This window comes from Spodoptera frugiperda, chromosome 12 (genome assembly GCF_023101765.2).
Source record: "Spodoptera frugiperda isolate SF20-4 chromosome 12, AGI-APGP_CSIRO_Sfru_2.0, whole genome shotgun sequence".
NCBI classification, from domain to species: Eukaryota; Metazoa; Arthropoda; class Insecta; order Lepidoptera; family Noctuidae; genus Spodoptera; species Spodoptera frugiperda.
The window spans coordinates 4,094,020-4,117,680 of record NC_064223.1 but is presented as its reverse complement, the minus strand read 5'-3'; the positions used below and the strand labels follow the sequence as shown (position 1 = coordinate 4,117,680).

Genomic DNA, 23,661 nt, shown 5'->3' with positions numbered 1-23,661 from the left:
ATACATTTTTCAGACAAATAGGTAGATTAAACCGTAACAAATAAATGACGATTCAATACCAGACAACTTTCATCAGCATTACAAAGAACGCTAAAAAACCAAGTAAACCAAAAAAGGTAGAACGGAAGCACATTTTAGGTCATACAATCAATTTAAACCTTTGAGGTCGTTCAACTATTCGTGTAGATCTTTTACCCTTGCCCTTAATACTTATTGATCCTTTATAATACAAACAATAAATGTTAGCCCTGTCAATATTCACGTATGAAAACGATGACCTACACGAGTAAAAATAAGGAACAGAAATAATATACTTGCTACCAATTTCGACGTTGGCTATCAAGCTACTGGTGTTACCACATAGCCCTGAAGTGTTCAAGGAATATGTGTACACCAAGTCCGTTCACTCAACCACACTCGAGTTGAGCATTCGGACGGTCGTTGGCGTCGAATCGGGCAGCCGACCTCGCCGGTGACACTGACATTGAGACCGGAACCACTCGACAACTTCCTGACACATTACACAGACAACATAAGATGTACAATCTTAACTAGTCCATTACTGGTGTCTAATAACATTCTTAAATCGGTCAGATAAATCCATCTGTTTCGGAAATACGAAGGTCAACAACTCGTCACGCTTTTTTGCGCAGCAATTGATAGCTTTTATGTTTTATTTTTGTACTAGACAAGCTGTGAACTATTTCAACTATTAATTCAACAAACATTTTTAATTACGTTTTATTATTTGTTGTCAATGTTTCTAGTATGTATGCAATCAAGCTAAATTCAACTAAAAGCATAATTATATTAAGTCTAGATTAGTATTGCAGCTTACATTTTCCAAATAGCTAGCTGAGACTAGCATGATGCAAGAAGAACTACCAGTTGGTACGAGCAACCTTGACAACTTACAACATTCACACGAGACTGGCTTGATACATTCTACGTCCGTTTCGTTAAACAATCTTCGGAACTCGTGATGCCATCTGGTACTGGCGAAACTCCGAAGTGAAACATCAAAAAGACTTGGAAATTTAAAAAAATATAATTGTTTTTCAATAATTTATTTCTAACACTAAATTGCATTCTAAGAAGGAATTACATCTTTAATTCTTTACGATATCGTTGGTTTTAGAGAATGCAAAAGAAATGTTTCAGTCTTGCGATCTTAATACTCGAATGTACAGCACTGCACTTTCATTAACAGCGCAGCGTAAACAGTAGAACATTAACAAGAGCATTGCACCGATGAACTGTAGACATAAAAAAACGATACTTTTTACGGTTTAGTAAACATTTTGTTAAAATCACGTGGCGAACTGCCAAAGCGCTCATTGAGCTTTTAGGAGGAATGTTTATGATTAAATCGATGTTCATAAGTACATCATTAGGCACGTTTTAATCCGTTTTGTCTGGTAAATATTTCTATTCTTGTGCCAGCGACAATCTTCAAGAATTTTTAAAGTTGATTTCCTAAAATAAGTGAATATTTCATATAACCAGTTTATGCATCTCATTTCCAAACACAGTTCTGTATGTTTCACAATAAAGTTGAAAGTACATTAACACATTATTTAGTTCAGCCAACAATAATATTTATATTTGCGGACTTGGAAATATAGTTGCAATGAACCTGCCTCCGCTCCTACGAGTTCATGAAAACAGATTACCACTATATGTAGGTCACGAACTAAACCGAAACATACAGATACTTCTATAGCTAAAAGTACCTATCTAAAATATTGAACTTGGTCATATCACTCTTCAGTCAATCATTATAGGATTTTAAGTAATGGCAATTTAAGGCTAGTCAATTTGGCAGATATGGGTGTGTATGAGCAAATTACAGGTTGTGCCTACTTAAATGTGAACACTGATATGAAAAACATGTCTACTTCTAAAATAAGTCATACTGACTTTTTGTTTTAGTACTTCCTTACTTCTTGTATGTCTCCAACGGTCAACTTGTTACAATTTTACGGTGGGTGTTATATCTTAAAAAGACGGAACCCTAACAGCGGAACCGTGGGCGATAAGCAGGCGACCACGGTAGAGGTCACAACACTTCCGGCCATGAAGTACATTGCTTTCGGCCAGTACACGTGTTTATCAGGCCCTTAAATTGAGCCAGCCTTGTATCGTGTCCTCAAATATGATTTTCCTTGAACTCTAGTCATTATTCGTGCTTAGTTCTGTGAGCAAAGCGAACTCAATGATGACGCGTCAACAGCTATCAGGTTTTTCATAATCAATACACGTTTGTGGTCATCAAAAAATGACTGCATAAGCCATTTACAAACCACATTTGAATGATCAAAAGATTAAAGCAATGAAAAAAATAACAAAACAAACCTGTGTTATCAAACATTGCCCTTTATCAAGCGAACTATAAGCCTATATTCATAATGATATGACTAAAAACCGAGACTAGGATCTTCAAATTTTATGATTGGAAGTATACGTGGAATTATTTTTTATTTCTGTATCACAAATTGTTTTGCATTCTTTCCTATGCTGCTTATTTAAGCGTCGTAATTGCTACGCTACTTGTCAAATTCCTACATTGTACTGGCACGAAGGACATCGCCGAGAACGTACGCAGTACTGTATAATAAGCAACAATAATGAATGCAATTAAACAAAGCCGAACAGACGAGCGGTCAAGTATCCGACCCTGTGCGGGGACGCACGCGCTTCCGTGTGATCTTGCTTTAGGCTGCGTTCAAGATCAACCAATTCCATTCCATTATCCCTTTATCTAAACACTCCTAATGTTACGTTTCAATAAATCGATACACAATTATCAAGTAATATTCAACTTGTTTTGCTTAAGTTGCGTGTTGAGGTGCAAATTATTATTTATTAGTCTGATAATTTCTACAACAGTCTGCACAACTAAGTTTGATAATTGAAAATAATGATTATAATTAAACTAACATTAAAGATTAGAAAAAACAAAATTACTCTAATTTGCTACCAAATTCCTCAATACGTTTTCATACTTCTAATAAGGTTAAACTACTAATAAACCAATTCGTACCTTCACCAAAGGCCACTCGACTGAGATTCCAAGCAACTCAAAGCAAAAACTTCCGCTTCCTTGAACCTGTGAAATAAAGGTATAATATGTAGATATGGTTGCAAAAATAATAAAGATAAAATCACAAACAAGTCATTTTATTAAAAAAATAAATATTTGTTCGATCCCAAAGAAGGTTATTTTCGATATACAAACAATATAATCACCATATATAAAAGTAATAAAGTTATAAGTGTATTTATTTCCTATATGTCCGCGGAAGTCAAAGCTCACGGCCTTCGCAAAAGCTCGCGAACATCGCGTCGCTGCGCCGAATCCGCGAATAATTTTATTGAGTCATTTAAACGTCACTATCAAGGTCTTTGACTCACACTAGTTTATTTGGGAGACTAGACTTCGATATATGTTGACAAAATACATTCAAAGAACGTTGCACTCGAGTTTTATACAAAATTAATTTCAGAGAATCATTTCACTTGAGATATAAACAAGTGGTTGAGATATAATAAAGTCGTGAATAATTGATTTATCTATCTGACGTAATGCATGTATTTTCGGATAACGATCATATTCTTTTCTTCTTAAATTTGTGGTGCCGGGTAATTTTCGCCTCTACTATACATATGATGAATTAACAAATAATCGTGTTCAAGTGTGACGTATGTTAAATAAAATACGAATTTTTATTTGTTTGATAACTTAGTTAAACATTAACGTCATCGGGAAACACATAATGAAAAATATATTAAATGGTCATGCACTGTACTTGATAGGCCTTAATATCGTTTGATTACTGTTGCTAAGAAAAGGCACATTGTTTCAATCTTCATAATTTAACTGTGAAGTGACGTATGAATGAGTCAATCTCTTATCATGCGCCGGTGTAAATATGTTTTACGAGTTTTTTCTTATATTCTACGTCAATGTTACAACACGATTCTACAAATACGTACTACAGTTTTACTGTTCAACGTAGTCACGCAAATATTTCATATTGGAATACGTATTAGACATTAAATAAACGTTACATCATATACCTAATTCCATTAAATATAAACTTTGCACATTGTTGTTAATATGACGCCCGTGATAATGATCCAGACGAGATTATCAGTACATATCGTACATTTCGGAATGACCAAGTCGAAAACTATAGTTCACACAAGTCTGTTCGTATCACAATGACGTAATCAGATCATTACAACCCACACCATTGTGTTCATGAACAAAATTTATCAACAACTCGAGATACATGAACTCATGTATTTTAATACTGGGGTTAAAGAACCTATTTTGATAAAATTATTGTCGAAATTTCTCTATCCATGTGACACGCACATAACAACATCATGGATACTGTCCATTGACCTGTCACGTGTTTCTATCTATGTACATTACATTATATGTATTTAAACATACACTACACAACATATTCGTACGTAGATACATAATTACATAATGGTTCGCGAATTCCTACATCAATTGAAATCGATTGTCTACAATATACATTAATCGGTCATGATTTTCGTGACGACAATTTCGTCACAATGAATAAATTATTATGTTTCAATGCAATATTCATACCATTATGTACAAATGCTTGTAAGAAATAAATCGTAATTTTACGAATAAATGTGCCATAAATATACTAGAGTAATATTCATTACTCGATTTAAATTCGGCATTGATCTTTTATTTTAAAATTTATAATATGCACATATATATGTCTGTATTTAATATAGCCATAAGATAAAAATCCGTTTTGACAACAAACGGTTACCTAACAGTTAACACCTCTTACTTTATGAGATTAGCAAACAACTAAACAGCAATAAAGTAAAAGTAGTAGCACTTCACTTAAATTCTTAATCCGACCATTAAAAAGAATCACATCATTATGCAACATAATGACGTGTGAACATACGACGCAAATAATATTTGCCTGTTGAAATGCATTACACTTTCGTGTATGACCTCACAACGTACGTGGGCACGATATCTACTACAAATTCCATTACCTACTGCCGTTATCAAAGCTATAAAATGCACTCTACGTCTGCGTAAGATGAATGGAAATCACACAACATCGAAATAAAACCAAGGGTCACGCGCTTTCCGCCCGTAGTCAGCACCCGCCATGAACCGGGCTGACATTGAATTATGATATTATTTAATCGCGGAAAATTAATAATATTCACAAATGATGCACGATCGATATCCAATCATATCCGGACCACACTACGTGTCTAGACCAGACATGTCGCCGGATTGCCGTAAGTGACCTACACTAACTAACTAATCGCACAGCTATCGTAATTGAAATAATCTCATTACTAAATTAATCTTTACGGTTAACTTAAAATCGAACAATTAAGTTAAAAAAAACAAAGTCGAACTGAATTAAGTTAAACATACCTGTTACGGATCCTTAATAGATAAATTAATTAGCGCTCACTAATTCATTAAAATAAAAATAATGATGTTTTTTATTTTTGTAAAACCAAAGCTTGCTCGGGAGATAATCTCATTTTAAAAAAAGAATCAATACTTTTTTTAGGCAACAAACGTGAAAACGACCAAGTCTCAAGCGCCAGTATTACTTCAAGAAATAGAAAAGGTTTTTATTATTCTGATAGTTTTTTAATTTTGGATTTTATTTTGTCCACAGGAATAATGACACTCAGCCGCGGCCCGTGTGACCTCGACAACATGAGTCTGTTCCAAGACCTCAAACTCAAGAGGCGGAAAGTTGACTCCCGATGTAGCAGTGATGGTAAGTAACGCATACTAAATATTAATCAATTATTCATTATTATCCTTCCGATTCAATAGAATCTTATTATGTATATCACTATCTTTTATTATTAATTCTAACTTGCTAAGAATTATTTTTAAATGTAACTCTTTTTACAGTCGGACGTTTTAAAAAAAGAACACCATAGACATTTTTTTATTTCCCGCGTTATTGGAACACAAAGGGCTGGCGGACTCGCCAGACTGGCCGGTAGTAGACGAAACAAGCCGTTATTGTTATTGTAAATAAATAGATAAAGTGCGAGACTAAGGTCGCAGCACGGCGGTACTTGTTATTCGTGTCGAGATGTCTTCCATAGTTGTGACGCGGATCACGGACCGCTATCACTTTCTGTCGCTGTGAAGTCTTTTGTTACTAGTAATTTCATTTTCATTTAAACGTGACCCTCGCATTTCCACTAATGGTAGCTGAGCAGTTTTACTTTTCTGTTTTTCTTTTTATTTTTCTAATGACATCTGATTATGTATGCTGGCTGAGCGTCTAAGCAGACATGACTTCAATTTTCGAATTTTCCATGACAGATATCAAACCTTACAAAGAATAATAGGTATGTTTTAAAAATTACTTGGACAAAAAATATAATAACACATGATATTCTTACTCGAATTTAAAAAAAATATTCCATGTTGTTTAATTTAATACACAAATTAAAGCTATAAAAATGTTTCTAGTGAAAATGCATTCGATACAAGTCATTAAAATCGATATTATCATAATCGAATTACACAACGATGATATTCGTAAACAAATTAATGTTTGATAACGATCGTCACTGAAAGTTAAATAACAGATCAACATAACACGGCGTGAGAGAGTCGCGACTGGTTCCGAGAAATGCAAACTTTCACTTACAAATATTAAAAAAATAAACTCCCAAAAACAAGATCCGGTTCGACAAGTAACAGTCGCTGTCGGATTATGAATAGCGGGCATAATCTTCGTAATCTTATTATTTTTAACTGTAACGGTTATTTATAGAGAGTTAATTTTATTGAAATAAGAAATAAAGAATCTAGACTAGACATCTTTGTCCTATTGTTATAATATTTTCTAAAATAATTTGATTTGTATTATCTAATTGATAGCTATTCAAACTAACAAATAAAAATATTTTTAAAATACTCGTTCCAAATCTTTTTCAACACTACTCCATCCCAGAAAAATATGACTAATTATTTCATGTATAAACGAATGAACATTCTGTAAACTTCAATTTTTCCCACATTAACAGTGAACTTGGAAAAAACGTTCACATACATACATAAATATAATAAATATTTTTGCATTTCACACTTCATAATTATTACGTAAACAGTGACGTAGCGAGTGAAGTCACGGTGATAAAGAAAGTTTACGTAAACTCACGAAAGGTGAAAGCAATAAATACCGGTGCTGTAATTATTGTTATTGTAGCTCCATGAATAAGTCATGAGAGAAAGATGTATTCACTGTCATATAACGTAACACCACGCCCGACGGCCCGAGGCTACCACAGACAATGATTTGAGAACATCTTTTATTTTTTGCATACACTCACTCAAGCTACACAATGCAATCGCTTGTTAATGGAAGTAAATTGCTTTTATCTCGATACTCTATAATATGAAACGCATTATATGTTGCCAAAGGTACATAGATTACATACAAGTAAATTGGTGGTAGTGCATATCTCAATCTATAATATTAAGTAGTCTCTTTGAAATTTATATACGTGGTTTTTAACTACAAGAGTTGGGTAGTTAACTGAAAATTATTAAACCGAGATTTTTTTGTTCTACTTACAAACGCAGCCCAGTTCACTTATTCAACGACTAGTAAACGTAAAAAATTAAAAATAAAACGTAAAAAACGTACAGCAAATTCAATTTAAAATTTGTAATTGCTGTCCGCGAATAGACGGATTCTATTTTTGGATATGAAATTGTGAATAAACCCGTGTAACGGTGTAAACCGGGATCATCAGAGCGGGGCCGAGGCGGCGTGGAAAGCGGCTCGCGTGGGGTGTGACGCGGCCGCGGCGTGACGCGGGGAGCGTCATCGTGACGCGCCCCTCACGCACATTTGTGACACACCACTTTGTACGTACTAACGAGATAACGGACAAGCCAGTTTGTTTTTTGGCCTCTCCTAATTGTGCATGGCAAATGGGCTTCGTGTCATTTAATTTGTTGTTTAAAAGGGTTCGTGTACCTACGGCAGTTAGACGTGACAAATGAATATTCGTCATTTGTTTAAAAATAAATAAATTTCATTTTGCGTACTGAATAATCTACGTTAGAAACAAAATGAACTAGCGTTTTCAATGTATAATCAACACACCCTTGAAAACTTTGTGGAATTTTCAAGGAAAATGCTTCACCCGCTTATCTGCTAAATAGTCATGAAGAGTGCATTAAACTCACATATTGTTATTTTATACATAAATAAATCAATAAAAATAAATTTCCTGTAACATCAATGTTTGTTTACAATTTTAAATTACTATATGTTCATAGTTTCATATAATAAAATCGAGCGGACGCACTTTCTTTGTAAATACCAATGCTAAAGGAGTAAATGCGTGAAAATTTCAGTAAAAATACTTATACACACACATCCTCATAACTTGTAACAATAAAGTCGTTGTACTGACTTCCGAAGGTCTCTGATAACGGCGTGCGTAAATAAATTACTACAGACTCAACTGAAATAGTAAAACTATTGTATCGTCACGCTATTTTCGCTTGCGAGGCCAGTTACACTTGAGGTGCTGGAGAGTAGTAAGTTTCAATATCGCTGCAGTTTCGAGGCCAATCGTTCGTGATAAGATTATCTTATTCTGCAGAGTATAGGCTTGGGATAGAGTTCTAATGGGTATAGGACATTCAAATATAAAACATAAATCAGTTATGCAAATAAAATATTTAAATGCTTAAGACGTGTTACAGTAGTAATGAATAATGAGTCTAATGAAGATGTGATTGATAAGTGCACGTCGGGACGCGGGACAGAGACGCGGCGCGGAGCGCGACACGTGGCGTCGCGGAGCCTCGGGGGTGTCGGGGCGCGGTCCCGTGGTAGGGGTGTGACCCACTTTCCCATGTGTCGGTGACCGCGGCCGACCTTCGAGCCTGCACCGACTGAATAAACGATCGTTCATCCGCCCCGAAATAAAAGACTGCAGATTGCGTAACCGTCTTTATTGTTGTCTGTCTACCGCAATTCTTTTACCAAACAAATACCACAACGTTTGCTTAGATTACTCTGCTGGCTGCAATGTGTGAGTTGTTATTACATAAAATAATGAACTTTAGCGCTCGTACAAAGGCAACGAGATACAGGAAAACTAGCTATGTGCATTTGTGCAACATTACCACTACCATAAACAAGTAATCAGAACGGGACGTTTATCTAGGCGCTTGTGTGAGTCTACCTAGAACCTCTAGAGCTATTGCATCACGTGGCTAGAAAGATCGGTCCCCACCAATGATGTGGCAAAGGACGCAGCGTGAAATAGAGATCGTCCTCGAAGCGAGAGCGGTGCACGCGTTGCACTAGTCATTGTGCGGTTGCAGTTCGCACGCACGGCCGTCTGAGTGACCTAATAGCGGCTGGAGGGAGGGACCGGGAAGCGCTGCGGGGAGCGGGGCGCGGCTGCCGCTCGTGCGGTAGGTCGGGCTCACTGCGCGCGCCCGCCGCCCGACGTCGCGCCGCCGACAGTGGAAAACTTTCTTCGCGACTTTTCCTCGTGTAAACAAAACCGCGCAAAATTTTGCGCCCGCGCGTCCCTGTTTCTAAGCTGGAAAACCGCGCTTTTTTGCTCAAATGACGTTAATTATTTCACTGCGATACTTTTATTTTTCCTTGATAATTTTAAATATCTTAAAATTTGCGAAACTACCCTTGTGGACAATAATGTGATTAAATAAGATCGTTCTCCCAAATATCAACAGACTATTGACCGTGTTTGCGATGTAAAAGCCAGGTCACGTGAGAGGGTAAAGACAACGCCTATGGATTTAGTAATAAAAAGTCGGTAAAGTTTAGTGTTTAGAATTATGGTAATGATTTTATTTCGATAGGTATTTCTACTTATTTCTAAGCCCGAACTTATTCCGAAGATATATCACTTCTTCATGATATTGTATATTACTCCTGTCACATACAATGCAGTCACAGATTTCCTTGTTTTGAGATTGTTGTCTTGACTTATGAATTTAGAAAGTCTAAATATTCCTTGTAAATTCTTTCTACTGATTTTGCTACAGGTTTTTCCCATAAGAAGTATAAATTAGGTAAGCAATACTTTGCTTAGTAATAAATCTATTTTTAATAACAAGTTATTTGAAAGTTTTTTAAGTGATCTAGATATAATAAGGATCTATAATTATTATAACGATATAACATAATAGACATTATTGTTGTGTGACGTAGAGCCCTTTGTGGTGTGTGTGAGCGCGGCGCAGGCGCAACGCTTCCGGGCGCCGCATCTGCGCTCACGCCGCTTTCACTTTCTCCTCGCGCGCGCCACCGCATCTCGTGCTCGCGCCGCGACCCGCATCCACGCTTCCTACATTTTCCACATCTATTCCGGATAGTTACATAAATTGCAACATTGTGCACCTAAAACTGAATCTATCAATTAGTTACTATCGCATAAATCATGAGTTGGACGTCGTGATTGTACCTCATTATGATTACACGTTCCAAAACTTCGTCCATAAATATAATAGATTAGTTTTGAATGTGGCCGGGACGGCAAAGGCGGCGCTCACATCGTGACGCAACCGGCTAGCTAATCTAGTCGGCGGCGTCGGGAAGTGCAGTGTCGCGTCCCCGCGTCGCTCCCCGCGCACTCTAACTACGATCGCGCCGCGCGGTCGTTGACTTTTCACCTAGTTTCTATTAGTCGCTTCTAAAAAGTCCATGGTGTTCTTTTTCTATCACGTTGAGACAAAAGTTCGCACGTCACTGTTCTTGACCAAAACGCGTGTTCAACAGGCGAGTCGGCCGCAGATACCAGCACGTCGTCGCCGGACCCCGGCCCGCCGTCGCCGCGCATGGCCGAGGCGGGCTGCAGCACGCCGCCGCATCCGCCGCCCGTGTTCGATGGCGGCGGCTCTCCGACACCATCGCCTGCTTGCCACCCCACCGTAATCCGCTCTGCGCCACCCTACTCTGTCATCAAGTTCGAGAGCAGCCCGGCTTCTGTCAAGGCAGAATGCTCACCTGCCAACAACAAACCTGACGCGACGCCACCCCAGCTATCTTCTGTGAAGCTTGAAAACACACCGGAACCTCAACCATATAGACCACGTGCGCTGGCTCCACCGCCACCTGGTTCACACACATCATTATCACCAGGACCCTGGCCTCCAGCTGCCTGCATTAACGGTGTTAAACCGGAGCTGATAGGCGGACATTTCCCACCTCAACCACTAGAACCTAAACCTGGCGCACGAGGATCAACGCAATGGCGAGGTACTCCTGCTGTAATAATGGGCGAGTCCGGTGGAGTCCGGACAATGTTCTGGACGCTGCCAGCACCCACGTCTAGTGGCGAGCCAGCAGCAAGTGCGTCACACACGCCTACACCACCGACTCCTGACCCAGCTACGTGTAGTGAAGAATCGGCAGCGCGGCTATTGCTCAATCTGGGCGGTGAGCTGAGGCGGCCGCGTGGACCTCCGTTAAATATGGAACTACTTTGGGCAGGAGATGTATCTCAGCTACCCGCGCATCAACAGCTTACTGCCTTGAATTTGAGTGCTGCCGCCGGAAGCGTGGCGGGTGCGTCACAGGTGGCAGGAGCCAGCGCTCTGGCACTACCCAGACCAGAGCTTCGAGCTTATGCCCCCGAAGCGGAACGTGATGAAGATGAACAACCCATGATTTGCATGATTTGTGAAGACAAAGCCACAGGACTGCATTATGGCATTATTACATGTGAGGGGTGCAAAGGTTTCTTCAAACGAACAGTGCAGAATCGACGAGTTTATACGTGCGTGGCCGATGGTGGTTGTGAAATCACGAAAGCACAAAGGAATAGATGCCAATATTGCCGATTCAAAAAGTGTATCGAACAAGGAATGGTATTGCAAGGTGTGTATTGACCACAATTGAACTAAGAGTTTCACTTTCATAAAGGTTCATAGACTAACTAATCGTTACTAATCATTTATATGTTACAGCGGTACGAGAAGACAGGATGCCAGGTGGTAGAAATAGCGGTGCCGTCTACAACCTATATAAAGTAAAATATAAGAAACACAATAAAAAAGCAAAGGCAGCGACAACAACAAGTCGAGCGTCACCACCAGAGAAGCCCAAAGACCCTTTACCGCCTATCCCATCTCATCTCGTTAATGGTACCATCCTTAAGACTGCTCTCACTAACCCCAGCGAGGTAAGCTATCCTAGGAAAAAAATATTTAATGTAATTACATTTAAATAAGTATTTTTATTAACATTCATAATTTATTCCAGGTTGTCCATTTAAGAGCACGGTTAGAAAGCGCCGTGTCATCATCGCGAGATCGTGCCGTACCCCTGGAAAGGGCGTTACACATGATCCGAGCCTTGATCGACTGCGATGCCATGGAAGACATCGCCACGGTGCGACATCTACCCGATTTGCTTCACGACACCTCAGAAATCGGTGACAAACTATGTAAGATCGGAGACTCGATCGTACACAAAATGGTCGCTTGGACAAAAAAATTACCATTTATAATGGAAATACCAATGGAAATACATTCCAAGCTGTTGATGGAAAAATGGCATGAGATCTCAGTACTGACGACGGCGGCGTACCAGGCGATGCACGGAAAGCATGCCCACGCGCCACCCTCATCGGACCACGAACAAGACTTTATGCAAGAGGTGAGTACCAGTTAATGCACAGCGTTAGTTGCGAAAGTCTCATAATAAAAGTGTATTTTTCCACACAATTTGACTAACGAGCCCTAGATGTGGCTCAAGCACGCTCCGGGTCACATTCGCTCCAGAGACTTCCGCACATGCGCCGGAGTGCAGTTACGTGATCTGCATCGCTTGCGCAACCGCGGTAGAAAGTCGCCGGCTGCGGCTGCCAGACAACTAGTTGCACTCGGACGTTTTGCACACTCGCCGCATAACCAGCTGTGTTACACTAGTCAATTAATGCAGCGCACCAGACGCTCAGCGTTTCTATTATCTTACAGATGTCGAGATTGGCGACTAACTCTCAGAACTTGATTTACTTACCATTCTCTGAGCTTTGACTTGTATTTAATTAGCTGTATTTATTTATGTGATCTAAGCCAAACAATAGGGAATATGTTTTATTTTACGCGATTGGAAAACAAAATGCAACAAACAGAATCGCGAGCTAAGAATTGCATGCGTTACATAAACTGCACACGCGGTGTTGTAACATCGGTAGTTACACAGAAAGTATTTTTCATTGTCTAGAGCATTTCCTCTTTATTTATTCATTACATATTACGTAAATATAACGTATTATGTTCGCACGCGCATGCACACAATTTTCACCGATTTGAAATGACTGTAAAAGTAGATGAACTGGTATTTCAACTATTTCTAGTTATTAAAATGATGTTAGTTTTGTAATATGCTAATACGAATTATGACTAACAAGAATAGCCCTTGGCAAACGACATGCCTCATTAGCATTGAATTATTGTTAAATGAGATGTAAGAACATAGTAACATACATACTATGCAGGCTATACATAAAAGGATATTAAGTACAATGTCGTCAGTATCTTGCTATAAAATATCTAGAAAACGATGACATGCGACAAAACTTCATACTCTTTTAAACTTTAGAGAACCATAGAATGTACGTATGTTAACAATGTATATTAATGATTACTTATTTGTTTCCTAGGTGAATGCTAACCTCAGGACGCTGCAGAACTGCCTGACGTCCCTGATGGGTCGGCCCATCACGTTGGAACAGCTGCGGCTGGACGTGGGGCTGGTGGTGGAGAAGATGACGCAGATCACCTGTGTCTTCCGCCGCATCCAGCTCCGAATGGAGGAGTACGTCTGTCTCAAGGTCTACATACTCTTAAACCAAGGTAACAGCAGTTTATTTACATTCATATTCAATGTATTTCTTTTTTCAGTCGCAAGTAGATCCAATTAGCTGATTCAAAAAGTTAATGGGCATTAAACATCGACGTTGCACAATTAGATAAACGATAGTTATTGTATCGCATATAGGGCATCGGATATTTATATAAAAACTTTCTCAGTTTTTCCTAACTTCAGTGTATTGTAAAATAGGTTCAGCTTACAAACTTCGTCTTCAAACTATTAACAAGCTACAACATTTATGCAACAAAAGTTTACGATAACAGTTCAAGCTCTTCGAATAATCGCTATAACCATAATAAATTATCTGCCCATTAAAAATAACTGCAAATCTTATTTGATAAACTAGTATTCTAAATAATAGATTGACGTCAAAATTCACAGCTCGGACAAATCTCTCATTTTTTAATTATGTTAATTGGATCTGGATAACCTTTCACCGCACTGCAGGCCACTGGGACCGTTTATTTAGGCTACGTAAATAAAATCAATGGACGTTTCCTTGTTTACGGAACCACAATAATCTTTTTATACGAGTATTCAATTACCGATAATGTTTGCTGTACATTCGTATAATCCAATTAAATATTTATTGAATCCAGTTGAACAAGCGAAACGATCATTGGACATCGGAGCGGTTTTAAGGAATAGTGCTGTGTTCTCAGTTATCGATAAACAATTTATTTCAACACTTCCTCGTTCCACATGATAGTGACACGAGCGACATAAAGCTGTGCACACCACCCCTCTGGGATATTCTGGTTCGTGCCTTGAGTAAGTCAACGCACCACATTGTAATCCAGTTATGGACTCGTTAAGGGGTGCATCGGCCCACGGTGCATGTAGGTCAGTTACTGTTACGCAAGCTAGGCGTCCTACGCTATGACGTCGACCTGACTCATTATGTTACCCGTTTATATCTGCTTAGGTACTAGCCTTCACGTACAAAACGTTTAATGCCAGTATTACTTCCTAAAGATACGCACTAAGTGACATGTCTCGAATGTTTTATTACTCTAATAAATTCAATAGAACAATAATTTTACTTTTAATTAAATTTATCTGCATTACTTCCTGAAATAAATAGAGCAGCTATTTATCATCATAGAAAGAGAAGTCAAAAAATACTTTCTAATACGATACGAAGGCTCCATAAATCTGGCTGTAGATTTTATCGTATGATTAATAGACACAATGCGATAAATGACAACACAATAAAAATCTCGACTCGAAGTGCCGATGTACGCGGTGCAAAGTGTTCGTTAATATTATTATGATTTATGTTACAAGTAACCCAGATGTGGCGGAGTCGAGAGCCGCTCGCGACACCGATTAGGAACCACTTCTCAACGTTGATAACAATTTCACTCAGTGAACTTTGCTGCCATACGAAAGTATTGATATCATCTGTAATTGCTTTATTTGTTTCGGAAAATTTGTATTATTTCTTCGACCACTCTTCTACACCACGTTTAAATACGACGCATATTATACGCTCTTCTAAAATGATGCGCTTATATAAGTAGGCATATTCATAACCTTGTAAAATATAGTCACAAATTGAAAACGTAATTTCATTAGCTACACCGCAAGTTAAGTTACAATAACTAAGTTTGAGACGCAATAGAATGTACCTCGCGACTCGCAAGACGTAAACTCAGTCACATCTAACCTTCGGCGATAATGTTTTACATGGTTAATCACAGTTGGTCCGCTCGTCCTAGTACTATGGCAGGGAAACTGTGACATCCTGTGTTATCGCCAGTAACTGGGTCGCACCACGCTCTAGCGCCATGTTTGAAAATTATTTTCACCGCGCATGCACATTTATACGTTAAGTAGGTGCGCTGTTTATCAAACTATGAAAGTACTCAGTGAGTGTTTAGCCGCGCTCGGAAATACCGCGTATTATGTTGCACGATGCTTATGTAAATTAAACTCTCAACATAATAATACAATGCTATGTGTATGTACCTACTGCAACAGTTACCAAGTACACAGATTAATGGCGTCGTCTCAGACAGTAGTGAATCATTAATCATATGGCATTTCGACTCCATGAAAGCAAATACTTCTTGCATATGACACCCGAGAAATTTCATTTATTCCAATTCGTTACGGGTCTGTTAAATTCTCAATTGACGGTGACATCATCAAAATTGATGAAAGTAGTTCACTGATATTTTAAATATTATTAGTCAATGTTCTCTATGACTATGACTAATATAGAGTTGTAAAACAGATTGGGTAAACAAGGACTTTTCCTTATGCCTTTACTTATCCGTAAATCTGAAATAATAAAGTCATGGCTGTACTTGGTTATCAAAAGATCCTATAAATAGTACATTATGTACCGACTGTGTACATAACACAAGGAACACTTATGTGCCAGTTGTCAATGAAGCTAACTATCGAACAGAATTGGCTTCAAATTGATATTGTTAATAACCTACTTATGAACTGATTGAAACGCATGCGCACTGTTTTATACTTGTCACCGCTAGAAGAAAAATGTACGTATCGAAAGATATTCCATTTCATTTTAGGGTTTATTTAAAGCTAGACAATTAAAGCAATTCACTGAATGTAATTGTGTCGAAAACTAGTCCTTATCTTCAGAATTTTAAGCGTCCATTTATAAAATTTCCAGAAGGAAAAATGTCCCTATAAATTGCCACGCTTACTTGTATGCGTTTGTCAGTGTTCAATTTTCACTTTATACATAAGTATGTGTGTGTGTCCTGGTTGGTACCATAGCTGTACTAGTGCGGACTACGGTGAAATGGAAAGCGCTTGCGCAACTGCGCCCGCGTCGGTTGTGCCGCTGTGTGTGTGTTTGTTAGATACTTGTAACAAAATGTTAGTTGCGTGTGAGCCGCGTTGAGTAATGTGTTAGGATTTTTGGAACGTATCGACTTATTTGTCCCTGTGTTTGTATAGAGTTGTATCTCGTATTCTACCAATCAACAAATAATTTATAAATAAAACTTTGAACACAAAGCCATTGAAGTAGCCATTTCACTCGTTACACTCTAATTATTGTGTAATGAAATCAAACAATACATCCATAGTTCGTTACCCTTAAAACCTTTATGTTTAGAATTAAAACTGTAGCATTTGCGTTGCATACAAAGGCGCATTGCGTATAATAATGTAGCGTTAGTTACGTCAGCTAAAACGGGACAGCATTTCACTCTCGGAGCGGAAAGCGCGACGCGGAAGGCGAACTTTCTCTTTTGCAGCGCAGTGCGCGCATTGAAAAAAGCGCAAGCGCAGATTATAGAATGAACGAGTACCGCTACGTCTCGCGCGCCTTCCTTTACGTAACCGATACTACAGGCGCGCGGCTCATGTGCACCCGTACAGTGCACTGATACCACACGATATAATCATACTTTACATTCATTAACTTTTGTCACTCCGTTACAGCGGAATGTATTGTATACTTTATTATTATCACTAACAATGTATTTGAGTTCACCAAAATAGTTCTCGATAGAAATATTATTATCGACATAAATTGTATATTGTTCAGCAAAAATAAACAAACGTCAATTAAATGTAGTCGCAATAACAGCACACACGAAACAGTCGCGCGTACAATATCGTGGAAAAATGCGCGCGCGAGAGCGAGACGGCAACAGCCACAGCGATGAGGACGCGAGCGAGCTCGAGCGGAGGTCAACGGCTAGCCGCGGTCGTTGCCCTGCTATCGGAGTGACCTACTGAGCGCGTGACGTCACCGCCGCACCGCGCGCGCCGTGGCATTGGTTCACCGCCACCGCTCAGCGCCATCTACAAGCGAGTAGGCGCACTACACGAGATCGTCATTGCATGATTGTAGTAATATAAATTAATCAATACAATCCAATGCCATTCGCTACTACTACTACCACTGCGCTCGCAGAATATTTTGCATTTTACGTTAGGTTTATTTTGATGAATTCAATCTTTCCTTTAGGTATATTAATTTAGGTACTGTAATTTGGAGATGTTTAACTCTGTTCGTGTTTGTTTCAGAAGTTGAGTTGGAGGGTATTCAGGAGCGGTACGTGCAAGTGTTGCGCAGTTACCTAGAGCACGCTGCTCCGCATCACCCAGGACGGCTGCAGGAACTGTTCGCCAGGATACCTGAGGTAAGTTATTGCTGTATATTTTCATTTGTTATATTTTGGTTTAATTAATAGAAACCGAAGGCCTAACCATGTCAAACAATACTGAAGCATGTGAATTGCTTTCACTTCCAATTTCAAAGAAATAGGTACCTCGATGGTTTTTATAGCGAGAGAGAGTGGTACGTAGATCACTCAGGATACTAAATCTTAGTCAGTCAATATGTTTGCATAAATACGCAATTTCTACAGTCAGTCTCGTTACCAAGGGATAAGATAGCAAAATTGTCGTGTATCCCACAAAGTAAAATTTACAAGGCACATTCACAATAGAAAGTGGTAGGAAAGCTTTTGATTTCACGATACTTAGTTGTCGTTTTCACTTACAGATCCAAGCGGCGGCGAACCTGTTGCTGGAGAGCAAAATGTTCTACGTACCTTTCGTGCTCAACTCGGCTGAGATCAGATAGTACATGGCGCAGCAGGGCGTCTAGTTCTCGATGTACGAGCGGCTGACTCCCCGCCCGCGCCCGCTCCCCCGCCGCACGCCCGTCTTATGATCGCACTCGCCACATGTGTTCACGCCGCCACTCGCGCCGCCACTCGCGCCGCCACGCCGCGCCGCCACGCCGCGCAGCACGCAGCCACGCGCGACCGCGCGGCTCCCGCGCACCGCGCTGCACAAGAGTTCGTACAAATGTTCCTACTCCGGCACCGACAATAAGTGCGCCCGCCCAGTGCGACAAACAGTGACAGTCAACACAAGTGCGGTACATTTATACCTTTGTTGAGTCGATGAGTGTATTGGTTTATTGTTTAGTAGAGGAATTAAAACGTCCCATACGACAGACTGATTTATTATTAAATAGCTATTACGTAAGGTACCAGGGACTTGAATGCGTGTTTTATACGTGGTAGTGTATACTACATAGTGTTAAATAGAATAAAATATATATTATGTTACTATTTAAATTTGTCAGTCGGAGAATCGCATAATATATTATTTCTGTAAATATAGAGTAAACTTTACAATATAGGTAATTAAGTCGTTGTTTTAGACAGAATTGTTTCTTGTAAATGAAATACTGCTGTTTTAGTTTGCATTTTATATTGTCTAGGATTAACCAGTAAATTAATTACTGGGTGTGTAATATTGAGAATTTCAATTTAATTTTATATGACTTGTTCGTACATAATGTAAGTAGCACTAAGTACCTACTCTCAGTGTTTACCAAGACTGCTTGTATACAACTGTACTGTTTATACACTAACATAAGCGGCGCGGTGGCTCGCGCGGTTCTTATAGTCACAACTTATGCATTTTTATTGCCAATACTTCGCATAACACAATACTTGTTTCGTTCTGAACGTCTCACTTCTCTATTCTGGTCTAACTAGGTGTAAGAGTGCGCGCTCGCGCCGGACCGTCGCTCGGCACGCCGCGCCGCCGCGCGTGTCGACGACGTCGCCGCGCGCGCCGCCGACTGCTCTCGATGCATTTCTAAACTGACGAACGTTATCTTTATGTGCGTAGGTGCTTCGGACATTTATTGATCTTATACTTTGCTTCCTTTGATGTGTTCAAATGTAATTGTGCTCAATGTACCGTGATTTTGTTCGGATATTCAAATTTTGTAGTAATCGTTTGTGTCATTTCATATCGCATTCGTATCATTGGATTTCTTTCGCGCATCGTTCCTCTAGTATATGTAGATACACCTTGTACATACATTAAAATATTTTGTACATATTGCGTTAAATCTCGATTGCATAAACTATTTGATTGATTTACAACTATCTATAATTAATAAATAAGTGATTTAATTGTGGAGTCCTAATTTTATTACAAAACAGGTAAACGTGCATGCATCACACAAATCACCGAGACAATGACAGACACGACAGATACTATGAATTTATAATACATTATTACATGTCAGCATCACAGCATTAGCCCTCTAGCATTCCTCTTTCCATCATTTCATGTGTTTACGCACTTAACTCTCCTGGACTACAATACCTACATATATTTAGTAAAGGCGAAGTAAATATATCACTAACACGACTTACATCTTAACATAAAATAAGGTATCAAACAATAACAATAAAAGCGTATCATTACATGATCACAAAAAAAATCATACATAATAAATAAACTTACGAAAAGACTTTCAAACCTACTACTGTCAGTAATCACTGCCTTTCATTTTCTTAAAATTTATTCGCCGTTATCGTTAAATAACACTTTGTATTAATCGTTAATGTTAAAATTTGTAATAAACGTTCCATCAACGGTGAACAGTTACCACTAGCTATAGGGGGCGATGTAAGCCTTGTTAAAATTAAGTAATTACAACCAAAAAGTTCGTTCTAAGGACTTAGGTTCTAGTTAATTAGATTTTTTTATATCTTAGCTTTCTCACGGTCGACGTCGGCGTATTCAGAGCAAATAGTAGCCACATACCTTCTCACTTATAAATAAATATTTAATGATATAGACTTCACAACCTGTCACTGCCGAATAAAGAACCATAATGAAAGTCTCGCGCGTGAAGGTTGTGGACAGATAAAGTTGACAGCGGAATGTACTTGCACTCTACTTCGCGTTAAGTAGCGACAGTCGACATAACAAACAACTTGTAATATTAGATAATCCTGTTACCTGAATGAGCGATACACGTCCGTTCCTCATCGTGTTACCATTAGTTAAGTATTAGCGGTTAAATGTGTTTTGTACATTATAATTAGTTGGAATACAACCAGTTACGATACTGCCATCAAATGCCTAAATAGTTTTCAATTAATTTTGTTATAATTTACGTACGGTTAATTAAGTTAATGACGTTGGTGAAATTATTAGTTAATTGTAATAGAAACAGTGATATAATATCGGAGTAGGCGCCTCGGCCCGCCCGCGCGGTAACTCGCGCGAGCGAGCGTTGTGCGCCGGCGCCGCGCGCCGCCCGGTGCGCGCGCGCCTTCACTAATATTCGGTCTCACTACGTGAACCCTTCACGTCGATTGGGTAACTATATTTATTTATTCATTTTTATCTAACTTAATTATAATTAATTAGTTATTAACAACACCATCCGAACGACGGTGTTAAATCTAAAGTCTGAGGTAAAGATGCCTTTATAGATTTTTAAACGTGTAATGACGGAAATCGTAAATATAACTATAATCGCGAATCGTGCATCGTTCTACTAATATGTATGTAAATGATAATGTATGTAAGTAATATTGACACTTATTTTGTTAGTATCATAGCGTATTGTTAAGGCGAAACTAACGGCAGTGTATCAAATGGGAATTAGATTTGTAAGGATGTTATTGGCGTTGTACAAAGGATAGTATTGTTAGTAATTAAACAATGAAATTGGCGCATTACTGGCGAGTACCTAATTAGAATAGTACACGACAGCCCGCTGAGGCTATACATTCATGTAATATGTAAATACAAATTATGCTTCGACGTGTAAGGCGGCCTGTCGCTTTCGTTGCACTTCTAAATTATTTGCTATTACTGTGAAATAGGGCCTGTTCGCCTCTTCGTCTAATTTCAAGGAACTCGTAGTATAAACTTTTGAATATCAAAATTGACTGACCGATTCATTGGAAGAATTACAAATAATTTGCTGCTCGCTTTCTGCTTGCTATTTTAATTTTTAATGAGTTTGCATAACTTTACTACCGCAAGTCCCGGGGACTTGTCGCCCGGGACGGACGGTTACAACCGGCGTCGAACGAGCTCGTGTGTCCGATACCACCGTGTGTTTGTTTAATGTACTAGCATGCACTGGGCAGCGGCCCCGAGATGCTCTAACCGGCATACAATAATACCACCAACTAATTAAGTTCAATCGTCAATTAGCACTGTAACATTACTAATGGCCCACTGTAGGATATCTAAATCAAGAATATCTTCATCATCACAACACACACAGCCGAGCCGACGCCGGTTCGTAGATAATACTGCGAAAATATTTTGACTGATATAGTTATGTAATAAACATAATAATGTTAATATATTTATAAGGGTGTAACAAAAACTTAATGCATTTCACGTTTCTTTACAGTCCATAAGAGAATAATTAATTACGTGTAAGATATTACATGTAACATATTGTGACGAAATATTTTCACATTCGTAGTGTAAGGTTTGTTGTGTATAAAAATAGCGTTTCAAGTATTTCGGGTAAAAGAAGGGTTAAAATTTTGTGTACATTAGACATTGTATTAAAATAGTTATGAAATCGAGTGTAACGCCGTAAGAGAATATATATTTGGAAACGTTGACGAGTGTTTGTTGTATGTATTTCATGTCACAGATGGATATTTGAACTCTAAGTACATATAGATATATATTCTACGAGTTATACTTCATGTTTTAATCAAATAATAACAGTAATCAATTTTGTTACAGTTTCATGAACAAACACGTTTCGCTTGTCTTACTAATTTCAATGTTTAGAAACAATTTTGTGTCCACTTTTACAATTTTTCAAAATAGAATGTAAACTAATGATAATGGTCGAAGTCACAGATTGCATTAGTTGTAACTGCGAGTGCCTCACTGGTAGACAGTAGACACGACGTTGTGTAGCGACTACATTTTATTTATAAGAGTTCAATGTGATTGAGTATGCTATATTTCACGTATTTAGTTGGGCTCGCTCAATACCAAGACTTATCGCTTTCAGACCTAGCATACATTAAGTATTATCGATACATTAGGGATCTATGTTTATACGTAGCAAATCACATTAGTTGCTGATTGCTGTACTGTTCTCGATGGAATAAGGCTGTTGTTAAAATTCGACCAAGTTAAGATTATACAGTGACTGTTAGCAGTACTCAGGAGTTTGTCGTTCGTGTAAGTCTCGTTGAGTGGTGCGCCGGCGCCGGCGTAGTCAATCGAATGTGTACTGGTTTGCCAAGAGAAGTTACCTACAGTTGTGTTTAGTTAGCGATGCATAACGTGTTTGTACTTTAATTTGTTTTTTAGTTGTACTCTTGGAAATCAATGGTTAATAATTTAAGAAAATAAATTGTATGTGAAATATATCTAATCATTTTATTTCTCCCTATTCCAACCTCTAACAATAAATCATTTAAGGTGAGTGTAAAATCAAACATTTAAAAAAGAGTGAATTCCTTCTTAAAAAGCCGGCAACGCACCCCTGACACTTCTGGTGTTGCGGGTGTCCAGTTGTCCACCCGAAGTGTCATAGGTGACCCGTCTGCTGGATTGGCCCTTTTCCCATGAAAAAAAAAACCGATTGCTGAAAAAGATGTAGCTGCAAGCTTACAAAACTTAGATAATTACTAGATTTCATAATATAAATGAGTTTGAGAGTTACATCGCAAATCATTAATTTATCATTTAAATGAAGATGGCATCTGAAAGACTAAAACCAAAGGAACCTAGCGTTAGGGGACTAGGGATATGATTCCGACGTCACTAAAACTAACCGACCCGAAGCTCGTCAGTAGCACTTACAACGCACTGGGACTACATAGATTAACTCCGGAACCTAACCTGTACTACGCAGGTTACAGCATATCCTTAAAACGAAAGAAATACATTGTGGAAATACAAGTGCGTTGCC

At 38.6% G+C, this 23,661-nt stretch overlaps 1 protein-coding gene across 6 annotated transcripts in view; it reads left to right on the top strand.

Annotated features, from left to right (window-relative positions):
* Positions 1 to 23,116, top strand: part of LOC118262489 (hormone receptor 4) — a 98,797-nt gene extending 75,681 nt beyond the window's left edge. For 4 of the 6 annotated variants that reach the window (XM_035573903.2, XM_050697230.1, XM_035573902.2 and 1 more), the window contains 7 exons: positions 5,712 to 5,816; positions 10,839 to 11,939; positions 12,029 to 12,243; positions 12,324 to 12,719; positions 13,729 to 13,921; positions 17,958 to 18,073; positions 18,439 to 23,116. In XM_035573903.2, coding sequence (XP_035429796.1) covers positions 5,717 to 5,816; positions 10,839 to 11,939; positions 12,029 to 12,243; positions 12,324 to 12,719; positions 13,729 to 13,921; positions 17,958 to 18,073; positions 18,439 to 18,519 — 2,202 coding nt within the window. In that variant the 5' untranslated portion in view covers positions 5,712 to 5,716 and the 3' untranslated portion in view covers positions 18,520 to 23,116. Of the gene's footprint in view, positions 1 to 5,711; positions 5,817 to 9,343; positions 9,870 to 10,105; positions 10,133 to 10,838; positions 11,940 to 12,028; positions 12,244 to 12,323; positions 12,720 to 13,728; positions 13,922 to 17,957; positions 18,074 to 18,438 lie in introns of those variants that run through there. The other 2 variants (XM_035573904.2, XM_035573905.2) reach the window with 2 other exon arrangements.
* Positions 23,117 to 23,661: the final 545 nt, after the last annotated feature.